Consider the following 17447-nt stretch of genomic DNA (forward strand, 5'->3'; position numbering starts at 1 on the left):
GTGTGCAAGTGAGGGGGTGAGGACGCCTTAGCTTGGGTCACACTAGTTGCGGGTTAGTTGAGCAGACGAGCACTTGTCCTGGAGAGAGGATGAGGGGGGGTGCCACCTGCAAAGACACTCCGACGCTCAAGTCAGCGATGTGCAGGCGGGCAGAATAACGAGGTGAAAGGATATGACCTACCTCGTGGGAAGAGCCAATCTTCCCTTTATATACATGTCAGTAGTGGGTCCCTTATGGGGACAGGCCCATATTCTCAAGGACGTTGTCTTGCAGCCGCGTGCGAGCCGTACAGGACGCGTGTCCGGGCCGGTTGGAGGGCGCGCAGCCGGGTCGGGTAGAGCTTGGGTCGGGTCGACCCGTGCGGACCTTGGGCCAGGCCGTAACAGTGCCCCCACGCGCCAATGGTAGTCGTGGGAGCTACCAATGGCATGTCGTCTCGCATCTCGTCTGGTCGGCCGCTCGTGGGAAGGATATGCCCCCAACGCGCGTGTCCCTTGGTTGCATAAGCAACCGTTTCATCACTTCGTTCCTTGTGCCGAGCATTGAATGCTCATAATGGGGTGGAAAAACCTTGCTTGAAAAGACTATTCTGCCCCCAGGTGTTTCGCGCTTTGGGGAAGCAGTTTTTAAACGATCGGTTTTATGCTTCTGTGCTTTTCCACACTTCCCATTCCTCTCCTTCCTCTTCCTTATTACGAGACTTCAGAGCGTTGCTGCGGTGCCTTTGTTCATCCTTCTTGCCTTTTTCCAGACTTGCAACTTCATCTTCTTTTCATCAGTTTAGGTAACTTTCGAATCATTCTCCCTTTTATGCATTTTTTTGTATGCTTGTTGTTTGGTTCTGTTGCTGTTGTGTGGCCTTCCAATGGCGGTTATACGTGTTAGGGGGGGAGCCATTCAGGGTAGGCTTTCCTGTCCACCTCTAGTGCTTTGTCCTTAGTTGGGGAGTAGTGGTGTGCTTGAATGAGCAACCGACCTACGATCTTAGACTAACTGGATGATCCCCCGTGTAGGTATGGCTCGCACGGTTTCCCGGGCTTCCGTTAACCCCGCGTATGATCCGTATGCCTGGGTTGTTTCCGACGTGAAGGATTCACCAACCAAATGGGCGAGGAGGAGCTCACCGAGTTCCGACAAGCCGAGTACTTGTGTGGGGGAACTGACGAGGAAGCCAATTATGAGTCTTTGTCCCGGCCCTCACGAGCGCCTGTACGAAATCAACTTCCAACCTCGCCAAGTCGCCGACTGGATTGGTTTACAAGGCCATGTTCACCAAGTCGGAGTTCGTATTCGTTCTCAGCCTTTCAAATGGCGCTTTAGGTCGAATTTCCGTGGCGCCGTCGCAGTTGCATCCGAACAGTTGGGCCTCGATCCGCTGTTCGAGATGGTTTGTGAATACCCCGAACTGCCGGGTGTCTGGATGTTTTCTCTTCTTTTTCACCCTTACGAACCCTTCAAAGAAGGGGAAGCACAAAAAGGGGTCATGTCCTTCCGGTCTGCCCAGGGTCGGAGGATCTTCGGTTTGTTTGAAGATTTTACCACGGGTTTAAGGACAAATATTTAAGGTCCGCCTGCAAAGGTCGTATCTTTTTGGTTGTCGTTGGAGGGGGTACGGCTCATCCGACCTATTGGAGTTTCGGGGCAGGGTCCAATACCTTTATTAAGGTAACCTATGGAGGTATGTCGGCGGTGGATAAGCAGATTGCCGAGGTGTTGATGGCAGTCTTTGGGAAGAACCAAGTAAACCCCCACCTCCTCATGGGTGACCGGGAGTCCGGTCGTAATATATCTGTGAGAAACTTTTACTTTACTTTTATCTTTTTGCTTTTGCTGATAACTTGCTGCGATTAACCGACCTTCTTTGCTTTCCTGCAGTGGAGATGGTCTGCGTCGGTGACGGGCTTCCGACTTGTTTCAAACTTTCCTCTGCGGCAGTGACGACGAAGGGCTGAGGAGCACTTCCATGAGTCTTCCCTTGCCGGGCAGGCGAGGTGGATGTACCGTACCCTCTTGCGTGGCGCCGTGATAGCCCGGAAGGCAGAGTTTGAGCTATCCGGGATGGAGTCCCTCCGCAGAAGGTTGGAATCTGCTGGGAAAGCGAATAATGAGCTAAAAAGTGAAGTTGAAACTCTCCGGGAGCAGTTGACCCAGTCAAATGAGAAACTTGACGCCGCCGAGAAAAAGGCTACTGCCGCCGAGAAGAAAGCTGCCACTGCTGAGGAGAAGTTGAAAGAGTCGGGCGCCACGGTTTCTCGTCTTGTCGAGCGTGAGATGACCTTGGAGAGCCAGGTCGGCGCAGCGCAAAAGCGGGGCCAAGATAGAGAAGGAAAAGCAGGTCGTGGAGGCCGAATTAGCAACGTGGAAGGCCAAGTACAAAGATGTCTTGAAGCAGGGGAAGCGTGCAATTTTGGCGACCGAGGAGGCCCTCAAGGCTCAGGTCAAGGTCATTGCTCCTGAATTTGATACGTCGGCGATTGGTGTTCTCAAGGTCATTCAGGATGGCAAGGTTGTCGACGTCCCCAAGAAATGAGCCCTCTGTTTGAAGTTTTTGTTTTAGCCGTCTTGTTTTGGCTTTATGAACAATTTTAGTTTTTAGCCGTTTCTGACTTGTGAACAATTTGATTTTAGCCGTTTTATTTTGGCTTGTGAACAATGACCGTTCTAGTCGTTTGCTCGAGTTGTCGTGATAAACTTTTCCTTACTCGTCTAGTCGTGTTTCCGTTTCTATTAACCGTTTTTGGTTTATTGTCGTCATTTATATCAACGGCCCATGGCCTTTCGCGTAGTTGTTACGACAACGGTTGACGGGTTCCCGGGGTGATCAGTCCCGGGGACGCATGTCGTCGTTGGTCGTGATGGGGTGGTTTATCTGGAAGATTGAATGACAAAACAGGAGAGAAAATTTGCACAAGTATATCTTATTCGGTAATCGCATAAAGGACTCGTAAGTTGCTATGAAAAGTTCAAAAGTTAAATTTGCAAATTAACTACTTAGCTAGTCTGGTCGGCTTGTCGGGTCATCCTCTAGGAGTAGAATCTTCTTAGGTTGTCCGCATTCCATGTCCTCGGGACTTCTTTGCCGTCAAGCCTTTCTAACTTGAATGCTCCTTTTCCCATCACTTTTTTGATTCTGTAGGGGCCTTCCCAGTTCGCCGCTAGCTTGCCTTCTCCGGGGGTCGGTAGGCCGATATCATTTCGCCTCAGGACGAGGTCGTTTGGCTCAAATTCCCTCTTGAGCACCTTGGTGTTGTAGCGCAGAGCCATTCTTTGTTTTAGCGCCGTTTCTGTCAGGTGGGCCATTTCCCTTGTTTCATCTATCAGGTCTTTTTCTATGGTTTCCTCCACTCCTTTCAAAAGCAACCGTGGGCTCGGCTCACCGATTTCTACGGGTATTACTGCATCTACCCCGTACGTTAGTCGAAAAGGAGTTTCCTTAGTGGAGGATTGTTCAGTTGTTCGGTAGGACCAGAGGACCGCTGCGAGTTCGTCGGCCCAAGCGCCCTTTTTATTGTCCAACCTCTTTTTTAGCCCTGAAAGGATGACCTTGTTGGCGGACTCCACTTGTCCGTTTGTCTGAGGGTGTTCTACCGAAGAGAACCTTTGCCTTATACCCAGGCCGTTGAGAAATTCCATGAACTTTTTGTCAGTAAACTGCGTGCCGTTGTCTGAGATGATGACTTCCGGTATCCCGAACCGCGTTATCACCTGCCTCCACATGAATTTCCTGCAATTGGACGAGGATATGCTAGCTAGTGGTTCGGCTTCTATCCATTTGGTGTAGTAGTCAATTGCGACTATGAGGTACTTGACTTGCCCAGGGCCGACTGGGAAGGGCCCTAAGAGGTCGACTCCCCATTGAGAGAATGGTCGGGAGGTCGTTAGCAAGCTTAACTCGGAGGCCGGTGCCTTGGCAAAGTTGGCGTTCTGTTGGCACTTTACGCATTTTTTGACAAACTCTTTGGAATCCGTCATCAACGACGGCCAGTAATATCCGGCTCGAATTAGTTTCCTTGCTAAGGCCTTACCTCCGATGTGGTGCCCACAGCAGCCCTCATGGACTTCCCTGAGGACGTAGTCCGTCTGGTCGGGGCGTAGGCACTTCAGTAGGGGCTGGTTGAGCCCTTTCCTGAACAGCTGTCCTTGGATGACGGCGTATTTGGCCGCTTCCCTTCTCAATTTTGCCGCATCCTTTTCATCACTAGGGAGTTTGCCGTGTTCTAGGAAGTTGGTGATGGGGTCTAGCCAGGAAGGACCTAGGGTTGTCATGTGCAACGTGATTGCCGGTTCTCTTGCCATGCCCTGGATGAGAGACCGGTTCCCTTTCCCTGGCTTTGTGCTGGCCAACTTTGATAGGAGGTCTGCCCGTGTATTCCTTTCTCTAGGTACATGGTGGACCGTGACCTCTTCGAACTTTTGGCTCAAGCTTTTAACCTTTTCCAAGTACTTCTGTAGCAAGGGGTCTTTGGCTTGGTAGCTACCGTTTACTTGGGAGGTGACGACTTGGGAGTCGCTGCATATTTCCAGTCTTCTTGCGCCGACTTCTGCTGCTATGGCTAGGCCTCCTATAAGGGCTTCATATTCTGCTTGGTTGTTCGAGATGGGAAACTCGAATCTGACCGACTGTTCGTATACAACCCCAATCGGGCTTTCCAGGATGATCCCTGCACCTCCGAAGGTCTGGTTGGAGGCTCCGTCCACATGGAGCTTCCACCGTGTACCCCCTTCTTCGCTTGGATCCCCCGTTACTTCTACGAGGAAATCCGCCATCGCCTGCGCCTTGATGGCTTGCCGGGGTTCGTATCGTATGTCGTACTGGGAGAGTTCGATAGACCAAGTCATCATTCTTCCCGCTAGATCGGGTTTTTGGAGTACTTGTCGGATCGCTTGGTCCGTTCTGACGACAACTGGGTAACTCTGGAAGTACTGCTTTAACCTTCGTGAGGAGGTTAGAAGTGCTAGGGCTAGCTTTTCCAACTTGCTATACCTTAATTCCGCCCCTTGTAAGGCCCTGCTTATGAAATAGACTGGCTGTTGAGCTTTTCCGTCCTCCCGTACCAGAACTGCGGTTAGGGCTTCACCCGTTATGGCGAGGTATAGGTATAGTGGTTCCCCGTCCTTTGGCTTCCCGAGGACGGGAGGCGCCGCCAGGATTTCCTTGAAGTGCCGAAAGGCCTCTTCACATGCGGGCGTCCACTCAAACACCATCGCTTTCTTCATGAGGTTAAAAAATGGCAGGGCCTTTGTTGCCGAAGCTCCGAGGAATCGGGATAATGAGGTCAACCGCCCTGCCAACCTCTGGACGTCCTTGACACAACCCGGGCTCTTCATCTGGAGTATTGCCTGGCATTTCTCCGGGTTGGCTTCTACCCCTCTCTGAGTTATCATGAATCCCAGGAACTTGCCAGCTTCCATGGCGAAGGCGCACTTGAGGGGATTCAACCGCATACCGTGTTGACGGAGGGACGCAAATACCCTTGCCAGGTCGTCCAAGAGGTCGTCAGGTCGTGTTGTTTTTGCCAGGATGTCGTCCACGTAGACTTCCACTGTTTTCCCTATGAGGTCGTGGAACATCCTGTTCATCAGCCTTTGATATGTTGCCCCCGCATTTTTCAGGCCGAATGGCATTACCCTGTAGCAGAAAGTTCCTCCTGGCGTTATGAACGCCGTCTTGTCTTCGTCAGGACGGTGCATCGGTATCTGGTTGTAACCGGAGTAGGCGTCCATGAAACTTAGATACCGATATCCCGCCGCGGCATCGACGAGTGCATCTATGTTAGGGAGGGGGAAACAATCTTGGGGCATGCTTTGTTAAGGTCGGAATAGTCCACGCACATTCTCCACTTGCCGTTGTGTTTTCTCACTAATACCACATCGAGAGCCATGTCGAGTAATCCACTTCCCGTATGAAGCCTGCTTCTAGGAGGCTGGCCGTCTGCCTGGCCACCTCTGCTCTCTCTCCGCCGACATCTTTCTCCTCCGTTGGGCCACCGGGCGTGCTTCCGTCTTGACGGCTAATGATGTGAGATGATTTTTGGGTCTATGCCCGGCATGTCGGTGGAGTCCAGGCGAACAAGTCACTGTTGGTTCTTATCATTTCGATCAAGGGCTCTTTCAACTCATGTGGGAGGTTCTTGTTAACGAATGTGAACTTTTCCACTTCGTCACCAATTCTAAACTTCTCCAGATCCCCTTCTGGTTCCGGCCTCGGCTTGTCGTCCACTCTGGCATCAAGGTCGGCTAGAAACACACCGGATGCTTCCTTGGACTTCTTTCTAAGGGAGAGGCTGGCGTTGTCACAAGCGACCGCCGTCTCGAGGTCTCCCCTTATGTCCCTATGGATCCGTCGTCGGTAACGAACTTCATGACTAGCAGCTTTGTGTTGATTATGGCTTCGAAGTCGTTGATGTTTTTCTTCCCAAGATGATGTTGTAGGCAGTGGAGTCTCGGAGGATTACGAACTCGGCCATCGCTGATCTTCGGTTGGGCTTGTCCCACCGAGATTGGTAGGGATATTACTCCGTCCGGTTTGATGAAGTGGTCGCCCAACCCGATAACCCGTGCTGGTGAGTCCAGGTCGGCATCTTTAGCCCTAGTGCGTCGAAAACATTGCGGAACATGATATTTGAATCAGCTCCTGTGTCGACGAGGATCCGTTTGACGAGGCCGGTTCCCACTCTGGCCGTAATGACCATGGGGGGGTTTTCCGGGGCGTCGTTGAACCATTGGTCTCCCGGGCCGAAAGAAATGGAGGGAGGCTTCTTAGAGCTTTGCGCCGGCGGGGATGAGACCGTCAAAACCTTAACGTCTTTCCTCTGTGCCGACCGGGATCTTGGCGCGGCGTTTTTGGCCGTTACCACGTTTATCACAGTGAGGCCGTGGTCTCTGTCTTCGGGTTCTTGTCGCCGTTTGGCCGAACGGGCTTTGCCTTCCTCGTCTTGATCGCGATAGCGTCTTCTCGGCTCCCTGATGAGGTGGGAGAACGCGGCTAGCTTTCCTTCCCTTATCGCTTGTTCTAGTGCATCCTTCAGGTCAAAACAGTCCTGTGTTTGATGGCCATAACCCTTATGGTAATCACAATAGAGGTTCTTATTTCCTCCCGTACGGTCCTTAAGTGGTCGGGGTTTCGGCAGGATTCCCTTCTCCGCTATTTGTTGATAGACTTCCATGATGGGGAGAGTGAGTGGAGTGGTTAGTGAATTTCCCGACCCGGGGGAACGGTCGAGGTGCCCTGTTTGATGCCTCCTCCTCTTCTTTTCCTTTGCTCTCTCTCCGTCGCCTGGTTGCCGGCTTGGCTGTAACCGGACTGCCGCTTATTGGCAGCCACGATCGGCTGACTTCCTCGTCGTTTATATACTCCTTGGCTACCGTCTGGATCTCAGCATCGTCCAAACCGGTTTCGTGGTGAGATGTTTTCGGAAGTTCTCGTTGAGGAGGCCGTTCGTTAGGCAAAGACTGGCCACCGAGTCGGTTAAGCCGTCGATTTCCAAGCATTCGTCGTGAACCGATCCAAGTACCTCCTCGCACGACTCGGCTGACTTCCTCGTCGTTTATATACTCCTTGGCTACCGTCTGGATCTCATGCATCGTCCAAACCGGTTTCGTGGTGAGATGTTTTCGGAAGTTCTCGTTGAGGAGGCCGTTCGTTAGGCAAAGACTGGCCACCGAGTCGGTTAAGCCGTCGATTTCCAAGCATTCGTCGTTGAACCGATCCAAGTACCTCCTCGTCGGTTCCCCTTGTCTCTGGGTTACCCCTAGAAGGTTGATAGGGTGCTTGGCCTTCGCGATCCGCGTTGTAAACTGGGCCAGGAATGCACGGCTGATGTCTGAGAAGCTGTATATGGAACCTTGTGGGAGGCCGTTAAACCATCTGATCGCTGGCCCTGCTAGGGTCACCGGGAAGGCGCGGCATCTTACTTCGTCCCCCACTCCCTCCAGATTCATCCTGGCCTCAAAGGCCGTGAGGTGTTCTAGAGGGTCTTGAGTTCCGTCGTACCTCATGTCCGTTGGTTTGTCGAAGTGTTTCGGCAACCAGACCTCGAGGATAGATCGGTGGAACGGGTGACGCCCATTATCACGGGTTGTCGTGTTCTCTCGGATCTTCCTTCCCCGTCTTCGCGACCTCTTGCCGCTCGGCGGGTTGGTCTGCCGTGGGAGTAGATGATCGTGTCATTTCTCCTTCTCATTATGGGTGACTCTTCCCGCGTGCTCTCCGCTTCCGTCCGGGATGCGGATGCACGCCGCGGGCGGCTTCGGTGAGAGTCTTCTTTCTTCGCTCCCAGGAGATGGGGTATAGCTGGGATCGGTAGACCGTCCATCCCGCTCCCGGTCGGCTAGCTGTCGTTCTAGGTTCTGGACTCTGTGGCGTAGCTCCTGCATTATTATGGCGCTATCGCCGCCCGTTCCCCCGAATGGTCGCGTTCTCGTGTGTTGTTGGGGAGATCTCCGCCCCCCCCCTTTGCGAGGCGACGGAGGCTGCCCCCTCCGTTCCGGCTGCTCGAGCCCGGTCGCCGGGACCTAGTGCGACTTCCATTTAGGCAAGGGATCCCCACAGACGGCGCCAATGTTCAGTGGTCGGGTTCTGGACAGGTCGGGTGTGCAAGTGAGGGGGTGAGGACGCCTTAGCTTGGGTCACACTGGTTGCGGGTTAGTTGAGCAGACGAGCACTTGTCCTGGAGAGAGGATGAGGGGGGGTGCCACCTGCAAAGACACTCCGACGCTCAAGTCAGCGATGTGCAGGCGGGCAGAATAACGAGGTGAAAGGATATGACCTACCTCGTGGGAAGAGCCAATCTTCCCTTTATATACATGTCAGTAGTGGGTCCCTTATGGGGACAGGCCCATATTCTCAAGGACGTTGTCCTGCAGCCGCGTGCGAGCCGTACAGGACGCGTGTCCGGGCCGGTTGGAGGGCGCGCAGCCGGGTCGGGTAGAGCTTGGGTCGGGTCGACCCGTGCGGACCTTGGGCCAGGCCGTAACAGTATTGAAGCATTAATAATAAGTATAAAGACAAGAGTTCTGATACAGGAAAGCCAATAAATTGAAAAAAGTATAGTGTGGTATTAATATTAAGTAGGTATATCAGTAAATAATTTATAATATAAAAATACGAGTATAAAGGAATTGAAGAATATGACTAGCAGAAAGAAAAAGAAGTTTAAGAAGGTGCCAAAATCTCTAGTCTTAAAAAGCAGTCAGCAACCATTAACCTGAGACAAGAATAAAAGGTGTACTGAAAAATTGAGAAGAATTAGAAAAGGGATAGAATAGAGAAAAAGAGAATAGCTACAGGGGAAGGAGAATTTATATCACAATTCACTAATGATTATAATCCTCCAACTACTTGCTATTTGTTTTCTCCCTCGTGCTCTTCCTGCTGCCCGAAATAGGTGAACCAACTGCCACCTGTCCATGGTTTGTTACAACCCTTCCTTCCAACCGTGCCTGACTTTTGTTTATGTACTCCTTACTTTTATTTATGTACTCCTCATTTGCTATATTCGTATCATTACCCTCCCCATCAGCAACAACCTTATCCTCAAGGTTGAATTCCGGAAATAACTTGTGAAAGTGATGAACATCTTCTCATGTTGTCTCTATCAAGTTGTCCTGTCCCTATTGAACCTGACATTGTGGCACTAGTCTATCACCCCTCATAATAGAACGTGTAGAAAGTATTCTCAAAGGCTCTAACATTGGCCCCACATTAGTAGTGGTCAATGGGAGAGGGAAGTACTGGAAAGTACCCTATCCCCGAAATCGTTTGAGAGCTGAAACATGAAAGACATTATAGATACGCGCTTTCGGAGGTAACTCCACTCTATAGGCCACGTCATTGAGTTTCTTGTTGATCGGAAAAGGACCAAAATAATGCAACCCCAGTTTCGGATGTTTACGTAGTGCCACGGAATGCTGGCGATACAGCTGTAACTTCACAAGCACCAAATCGCCGACAATATTTATCACTAACATGTTTCATATATTGCTGGGAGCGTTCCAAATTAAACTTCAGCTGATCGAGTAAGTGATCACGATCTTGAAGCCACTCTTGCAAAAAAGAATTATCAGTACTAGAGAGTTCATAACGAGCCAAAGTAGGAGGGTCCCTGCCATAAAGAGCTTTGAAGGGAGTCATCCTGGTACTGCTGTGCCACGAGGAGTTATACCAAAACTCGGCCCACGGCAAAAACTCTAGCCAGTGCTTAGGATTCTCGAAACAAAAACAACGTAAATACATCTCCAGGTTCGATTACAAACTTCACTCTAGCCATTAGTTTGGGGATTATAAACTGAGCTCAATGCTAATTTAGTACCTTGGATGCGAAAGAGGTGCTGCCAAAATTTGTTGATAAATACCCGATCCCTATCCGATACAATAGATTTTGGGAAACTATGCAACTTAACCACATTGTTGATAAAAGTTTCTGCAACTGTCCTGCTATTAAAATCTTGTTTCAAGGGAAGAAAATGGGCGTACTTAGTCAAACGATCGACAACCACCATGATAACTAAATAGCCGGATGAAACTGGCAGAGACACAATGAAATCTATTGTAATATCTTTCTATACCTGTGAAGGGATAGGTAATGGCTTGAGCAAACCGGCTGGTGCCTTGTTCTCTACCTTTGCTTGTTGACAAATGCAGCAAGATAAGACATAATTCCTGATATCCTTTTGCATATGAGGCTAATAGAAAATGGAACAAATGCGTTCCACAGTCTTAGCAATTTCCGCATGACCACCAATCACACTATCGTGGTATTCATGGAGGATTTGCCTAATTAAAGTGCTTTTGGAAGGTACCACTAATCGGTTCTTCCACAACAAGAGGCCATTTTGACAAGAGTAATTCAAATCCTCAACCGAATTGGAGTTGCACTTTGCCAATAATACTCGGAGATCCTCATCCGCCACCAATTCTGCACGAAGTTGGTCTAGCCACTCTACTCTTGGCGCCGACCAAGCCCCAAAGAAGCTGCGAGAGAGTGTATCCGCTGCAACATTTTCAGTCTCAGCCTTGTAATGGATTTCAAAATCAAACCCGAGCAATTTATGAAGCCATTTATGTTGCTCTGGTGTATGAAGATCTTGTTCTAAGAGCGCTTTCAAGCTTTGGTGATCAGTGTGCAAAATAAATCTTTTGCCTAGCAAGTAATGACAACTTAGCTAAGGCCTCAATGATGGCGTAAAACTCTCTGATGTAAGCGGATTGTTTCTGTAAAGTAGGAGGTAGTTTCTTGGAAAAATAAGCAATGGGATATTTTTGTTGAATCAAAACAGCCCTAACACCAGTACCTGAAGCGTCTGTCTCCACTTCAAAAAAAAATTGGGCAATGCCAAGACTGGTTTGGTGCATATAGCATGCTGCAGCTGTCGAAAGGCTTGAGTAGCTTGCTCCGACCAATTAAACGAGTCTTTCTTAAGTAAATCAGTGAGAGGAGCTGCTACTGAGGCATACCCTTTAATAAATCATCGATAATAACCAGTAAGGCCTCAAAACCCCCGAAACTGCTTTCCGCTTACAGGTTAAGGCCAATCCAGAATTGCCTGAACCTTAGCCGTTTCCATGTGAACCCCACCACCCCTGATTGTATGTCCCAAATAATTGACTTTCGAGGAGCCAAAAAGACATTTGGAAAGTTTAGCAAATAGAGACTCTTGCTGCAGCAGTTTTAAGACGAGTTCCAAATGCTCTAAATGTAAGTCAAAACTACTACTATAGACTAGTATATCATAAAAAAAACTAGCACAAATTTGCGCAAGTAAGGCTTGAATATATCATTCATAAGGCTCTGAAAAGTAGCAGGGACGTTGGTAAGGCCGAAGGGCATCACTAACCATTCATACAGCCCTTGATGCGTGCGAAACGCTGTCTTAAAGCGGTCCTCAGGTTTGACTAAGATTTGGTGGTAACCCGAGCGAAGATCCAGTTTCGAAAAAATAATAGCCCCAAAGAGTTCATCCAACAACTCATCAACAGTAGGAATGGGAAAGTAATCTTTGACTGTGATTGCATTTAATGCCCGATAATCAGTGCAAAAACGGCAAGTGCCATCCTTTTTCTTGACCAAAAGAATGGGAGAGGAAAAAGGGCTTTTGCTAGGTTGAATTATCCCCTCTTGCAGCATCTCAGACACCATTGTTTCAATTTGTGCTTTCAAGTTGTGAGGGTAACGATAAGGACGGGATTTAACTGGTGGAGCCCCTTCAATTAAAGGAATGACATGATCTTGGAAACGTTGGGGAGAAAGACCCGAAGGCTGCTAAAAAATAACAGCATATTGCTGCATCAAACTAACCAAGGCAGGGTGAAGAGCTTCTGGTAATTGCAAGGGTGGCTTGACAATCCCATCCAATTGCTGAAGTTCAAGAGTAAACACTGCAGCCACTGTATCAGTGCTTACCGACCTTCGTATATGATGAATTTGAGCTTGAGATGAAGGTGGACTCTTATAACCTTGCACAGTGACAAATTCCCCTTTATGCCAGAAGCGAAAAAATGAAGAATTGTAGTCTACAATATGAGCCTTTAATGTTTGCAACCAAGTTGAACCAATCACCAACTCTCCTCCAGCCACGTGGAGCATGTAAACCTCTGGAATGCTAACAAGGCAACCTGATAGATTAACATCCAAACTAGCAATGCGACCCTCTACCGGCAAGACTTCAAAACTGGCCACTATCACCTTAAATCCCGATGCAGGTTCAACAGGTAGATTAAAAATTTTGGCTATGCGAGGTTGAATAAAACTATCCGAACTACCACCATCAATCAGGGCCTGGACCTCTAGGCCATTGATGATGGCGTTAACACGGATCAAAGCAGGACCACTTGTACAATGCATAGCATGGTAAGATAAATGATGCTCAACTACCTGAAACTCCAAGGCCTCCAAACTGGGCTCAGATTCCGATGACTCTTGCATTCCTGTGTCCCCTCCATCTGTATCATTTAACACTAGCTGCAGTTGCATATACTGGCGATTCGGGCAACGGTGAGCAGCTAAAAATTTTTCATCGCATCAGTAACATAATCCCTTCTCCCGTTTGCTCTGAATCTCCGCCGGAGACAGTTTTCGTACCGAGCTTTTCATCAGCGGTAAGGTAGGATGCTGGGGTGGAGTCGGAAGCAATGGCGGCAGAGTATTCCGCTGAATGAGCCTATTACTCGAATTTGCAGTAGCAAGAGTCGGCTGAGGACGGGGAGAGGCCGGAGCATAAGTTCTTCTCGGTACTGAAAAAAATTTGTCCTCGTAAAGTCTAGCTAATATGACTGCACGCATCAGAGAGGGAGGGCACTGTGCCTTCACCTCTCGTCTAATATCAGATTTTAACCCACTAATAAAACAATCCTTCAATGCATCAGGTGGATTAATTTGTGTGCGATTAGTTAAAGCAACAAATTTGTTGTTATAGTCACTCACCGTACCCAATTGTTGCAATTTGAATAATAATTTTCGTGGCGATTCATATAGAGAAGGCCCGAATTCGAGTTCAATGGCACGCTTCAATTGATTCCATAAACGAAATGGAGCAGCGTGTTGTGACATTTAGAACCAAGGAATCCCGGCACCGGTCATGTGAATAGCCGCGATGCTGATTTGCTCTTCCTCAGGCACACGGAAGTAGTCAAAATACTGATCCAGAGAAAAGATCCAACCCAACGCATCAGAACCATCAAATTTAGGCAGATCGAAACCCACTCGACACGGTTGCAGAAAAGGACGCTGGTGGAATTCTGATCCTGAGTTCGAACCATAGAAGAGCTCATGCAACTCAGATCTGTGATGAGGCTGGGCATGGAGAAGCTGAGTAATAGATTGTTGTAGCCCGTCAATTTTCAGATTCGTCGCTTGTGACGATCGTGCGTGCTCAGCGCGAGTCTCCCTCGAAATGGATTCGAACATCTGAAAGAGTTTCTTGATGTCAGCTTCCATGCCTTTCACGCGGGTATTGTCAGCTACAGCCATGGGATGAAAGCACCAAATGATACAGGGAAGCCAATAGATTGAAGAAAGTGTAGTGTGGTATTAATATTAAGTATGTATATCAGTAAGCAATTCACAATATATAAGTATAGCAGAAAGAAGAAGGGGTTTAGGAAGATGCAAAAATTCCTAGCCTTAGGAAGCAGCCAGCAACCAGTAACCTGAGACAAGAATAAAGGGTGTACTTGCTATTTGTTTTCTCCCTGGTGCTCTTCTTGCTGCCCGAAATAGGTAGACCAGCTACCACCTGTCCATGGTTTGTTACAACCCTTTTTTTCAACCGTGCCTAACTTTTGTTTATGTACTCCTTGCTTTTATTTATGTACTCCTCATTTGCTATATTCGTATCAAGCTCTGAGCAAATAAAAATGAAACAAAAGAAAGAAAAAGTATAATATAAATTAAATGAGAGAATTTCTTTAGTAAAAAAAAAACAAAAATTCTAACCTTTTTTTTAAATAGATATTATACATATTGTTTTCGTCTTTTTATTTAAAAAATTATAAAAAAACTTTTAGTCACAGTTTAAAAGGTGACTTTTTTTAGTAAATTTATTTTAGGTTTTAAGTCATGTTTTTAATTGTCACATTTAAAAACAGTAATTTAAAATTATTAATAATTACGTTTTTAAACTAATGTGAGTATAGAATAACTTATGATAAAGATTTAATTTTAAACTTAGTGAAATTATAAAATAAATTATGATCACAACTAGTATTTACTCAATTGTGATATGAAAAAATTTGAATGAATATGCAGTTTTTACTCAATTGTACTTTTTATTTTTCTATCATCACCCTTAATTGTAGTCTCTGATTTTATACTATAAATTATTTATTATCAATATGTTATAAATATTCGAGTTTAATAAATATTAACTAGGATTTATCAGTGTTCTTTTTGTATATTAATAAATATTAATAACTATATATTAATTATTATCACTTTGTTTTGATCCGAATGCAGTCAGAAAAGATGCCCAAGATAGATCGTTACACGAAAAAATTCCGGTTAGACACAGCATGTCAGCAGCCTCAAGTAGGATCTGCTGCGGCTTCAACTTCCCATCAAGCGGACTGTCCAATTTCGCCGTCCAGTGGCAGTGGTGCCCCCCACATCCTTGTCTTTTGCGCCCCTTTCATCCTCCCCGTAGCGAACCACCGCCTGCTCCACAGGCTTGCACGAACGATGTTCAAAACTCAGAGCCGAATGCTGAAGACTTAGACCCAGAGGCAGATTAGATAGATTCTTTTGAGCAACATGTTGACAACCTGTTTGCTGCATCGGAGGCTCAGAAGCGTAAGGGACGCAAGACCACTGAATTTTGGGATGTTAAGACAATTGGTATACAAGAAATTATTTAATAAAATTTTTCATTCAGTTATTTTTCTATGATTTCATCGCAGCTTGGCCACAATAGTTACTCGCACAGAATAACTATATTTTACAGAATCTGATGGCATAATCAAATAGGTCAAACTGAGTGTGAAGGAAGCTATGAAGCTACCTAACAAAAGAAAGATCGTACTCAAGTTCAACATTGCACTACAACTAGTTGGGAATGAAGCTTGAGCGGCGTTCTCGGACTGCTAGAATCTGACTACACCAAATTTCCAATTTGCGAGAAGGACTGGAGAAAGGTTCGCACCAGGGACAAGGTCTATAATGAATGTGTAAAGGTAAAAACGTATATTTTTGTACCATTCTAGACTCATAATTTGAACCTTACTGACAATTTAATTTTACTGTTGCAGAAAATGTTCCATTTTGATGAAGATAGTGGAGAAATTATCAAGCGTATAATATTAAAAATGCTAGGAAGGGTTTGGAAGGAAACGAGGAACAGGTTATACCATCACTGTTATGACTCAGAACTGACTCTTGAAGAAAATATTGAACGCTACCCACCGAGAATTACTGCGGATCATTGGAGATAGTACTTCGATTATCGCAATAGTGAAGTTACAAAGGTAATATATTTTTATTTCATAACAGAAAAAGTGTATTTATGTTACATTGAGTTAGTCATAACTAGTGTCTAGTAACTCTTGCTTTTGATGGCATAACAGAAGAAGTGTAAGAAAAATGTTGAGAATCGATCAAAGCAGCTTTACACCCACACTGGCAGATCGAAAAGCTTGGCAAGGCTCGGAGAAGAAGAGATAATCTATTTTTGAGAATGTCTTTGAACCATTTCTTCGTCTACATATTCACTTTGTCATCATTATTGGTATAGTCGGAACGACAAGGGAGGAGAGTTGGTAGAGGATAGTTGTATCTCTTAACCCACAAAAGACCTAATGGCTCCTATATCCATGATACAGCTCGGACTATTGGAGTAAGTAATGTGTTGAGAATCGAGAAGTAGTTTCTCGTATGTTTTTGTTTCTAAAATTCTATTGGAAGTCTATGTGGTTAGCGACTAGTTAATAAATGCTTATAATTGCTTATCTATGTGTGTGGAAAAGAATTGAGGCTATTGAGCAACGTGATGAATCCTCTAGACTATTGTCTCAGAATGATTCGCTTGCTCAAGCTCTTGGAAAGGAGCACTCGGGTAGGGTACGTGGCATAGGTTTGGGGCCGACTTCTAGTCAAGTCTTCGGTATGAATTTTCATTAGCCAAGCAATGGAGCTCAAAGAGAGGAGACCCAAAGGGTGCTGCTTGAACTACAAGCAGAGTTGGCGGCCGAGAAATTAAAAAGGAAGGCAGTGGAGGATGAAGTAGCAGCCGAGAAGACAAAAAGACAGGCAATGGAGGATGAAGTAGCAGTTGGGAAGATAAGGATACATGCAATGGAGAGTGTTCTGATATGTCTACTTCAAGGACAAAGTGGGAAGATTCCATCGGATGTCGCCACATGGATGAATTTGTCAGAGGGAAAGATTAAAAAGTAGATCTTAGGATTGTGGATTTTTTTTAAATATACACTTTTTGGGTGTTGACTATGCAACTCTTACTAAGGAGTACACTTTATTGATATTTGGACAATTATATGAATTTTATTAAAAGTTTTGCTAATGTCATTTATCCATCAATTTATTTTTCAGGATATAAAATAGTTTGACTTACTAATATTAAGAAAGATTCCAAAAATAACAAAGAAAAAAAATAAAACCTGGTACGTTTAAATTAAAAAGAGCATTGATTGCTAGTGTACAATACATTATTTTTGCGATCATTTAACCGGAAAATAGCGACTATTGCAAAATAGCCGTTAGAAATTTGAGAAAACAGGATAGGAGATAGCGGCCAAATACATTTAAAAACACAACGGCCGTTAACTAGCAGCAGTTTCAAACCGTCGGTAAATTCGTGTCAAAATGAATGTTCTCCAGATAGCGGCGGTTTTAAATTACCTCTAAACATTGCGCCGTTATTTTATGGATTTGCGGCGGTTGTGTAAGCAATTCATTAGAATCGCCGCAAAATCATATTACCACTTTCTAATAGACAATGC

At 46.4% G+C, this 17447-nt stretch overlaps 2 protein-coding genes across 2 annotated transcripts; both read right to left on the minus strand.

Moving 5' to 3' along the window:
• Positions 1-3025: 3025 nt before the first annotated feature.
• On the minus strand, positions 3026-5446 carry LOC130974689 (uncharacterized). Its single transcript, XM_057899550.1, has 2 exons — positions 3807-5446; positions 3026-3725 (listed from the first exon to the last, which is right to left on the minus strand). Exons 1-2 carry the CDS (start codon positions 5444-5446, stop codon positions 3026-3028), a joined length of 2340 nt encoding a protein of 779 aa, XP_057755533.1.
• A 1067-nt stretch (positions 5447-6513) lies between these two features.
• Positions 6514-7999, minus strand: LOC130974696 (uncharacterized). Its single transcript, XM_057899557.1, has 2 exons — positions 7208-7999; positions 6514-7041 (listed from the first exon to the last, which is right to left on the minus strand). The coding sequence occupies exons 1-2, from the start codon at positions 7997-7999 to the stop codon at positions 6514-6516; spliced, it is 1320 nt and encodes a 439-aa protein (XP_057755540.1).
• Between the last annotated feature and the right edge of the window lie 9448 nt (positions 8000-17447).

The sequence above is a fragment of the Arachis stenosperma genome, chromosome 1 (genome assembly GCF_014773155.1).
Source record: "Arachis stenosperma cultivar V10309 chromosome 1, arast.V10309.gnm1.PFL2, whole genome shotgun sequence".
In the NCBI taxonomy this organism is placed as follows: domain Eukaryota; kingdom Viridiplantae; phylum Streptophyta; class Magnoliopsida; order Fabales; family Fabaceae; genus Arachis; species Arachis stenosperma.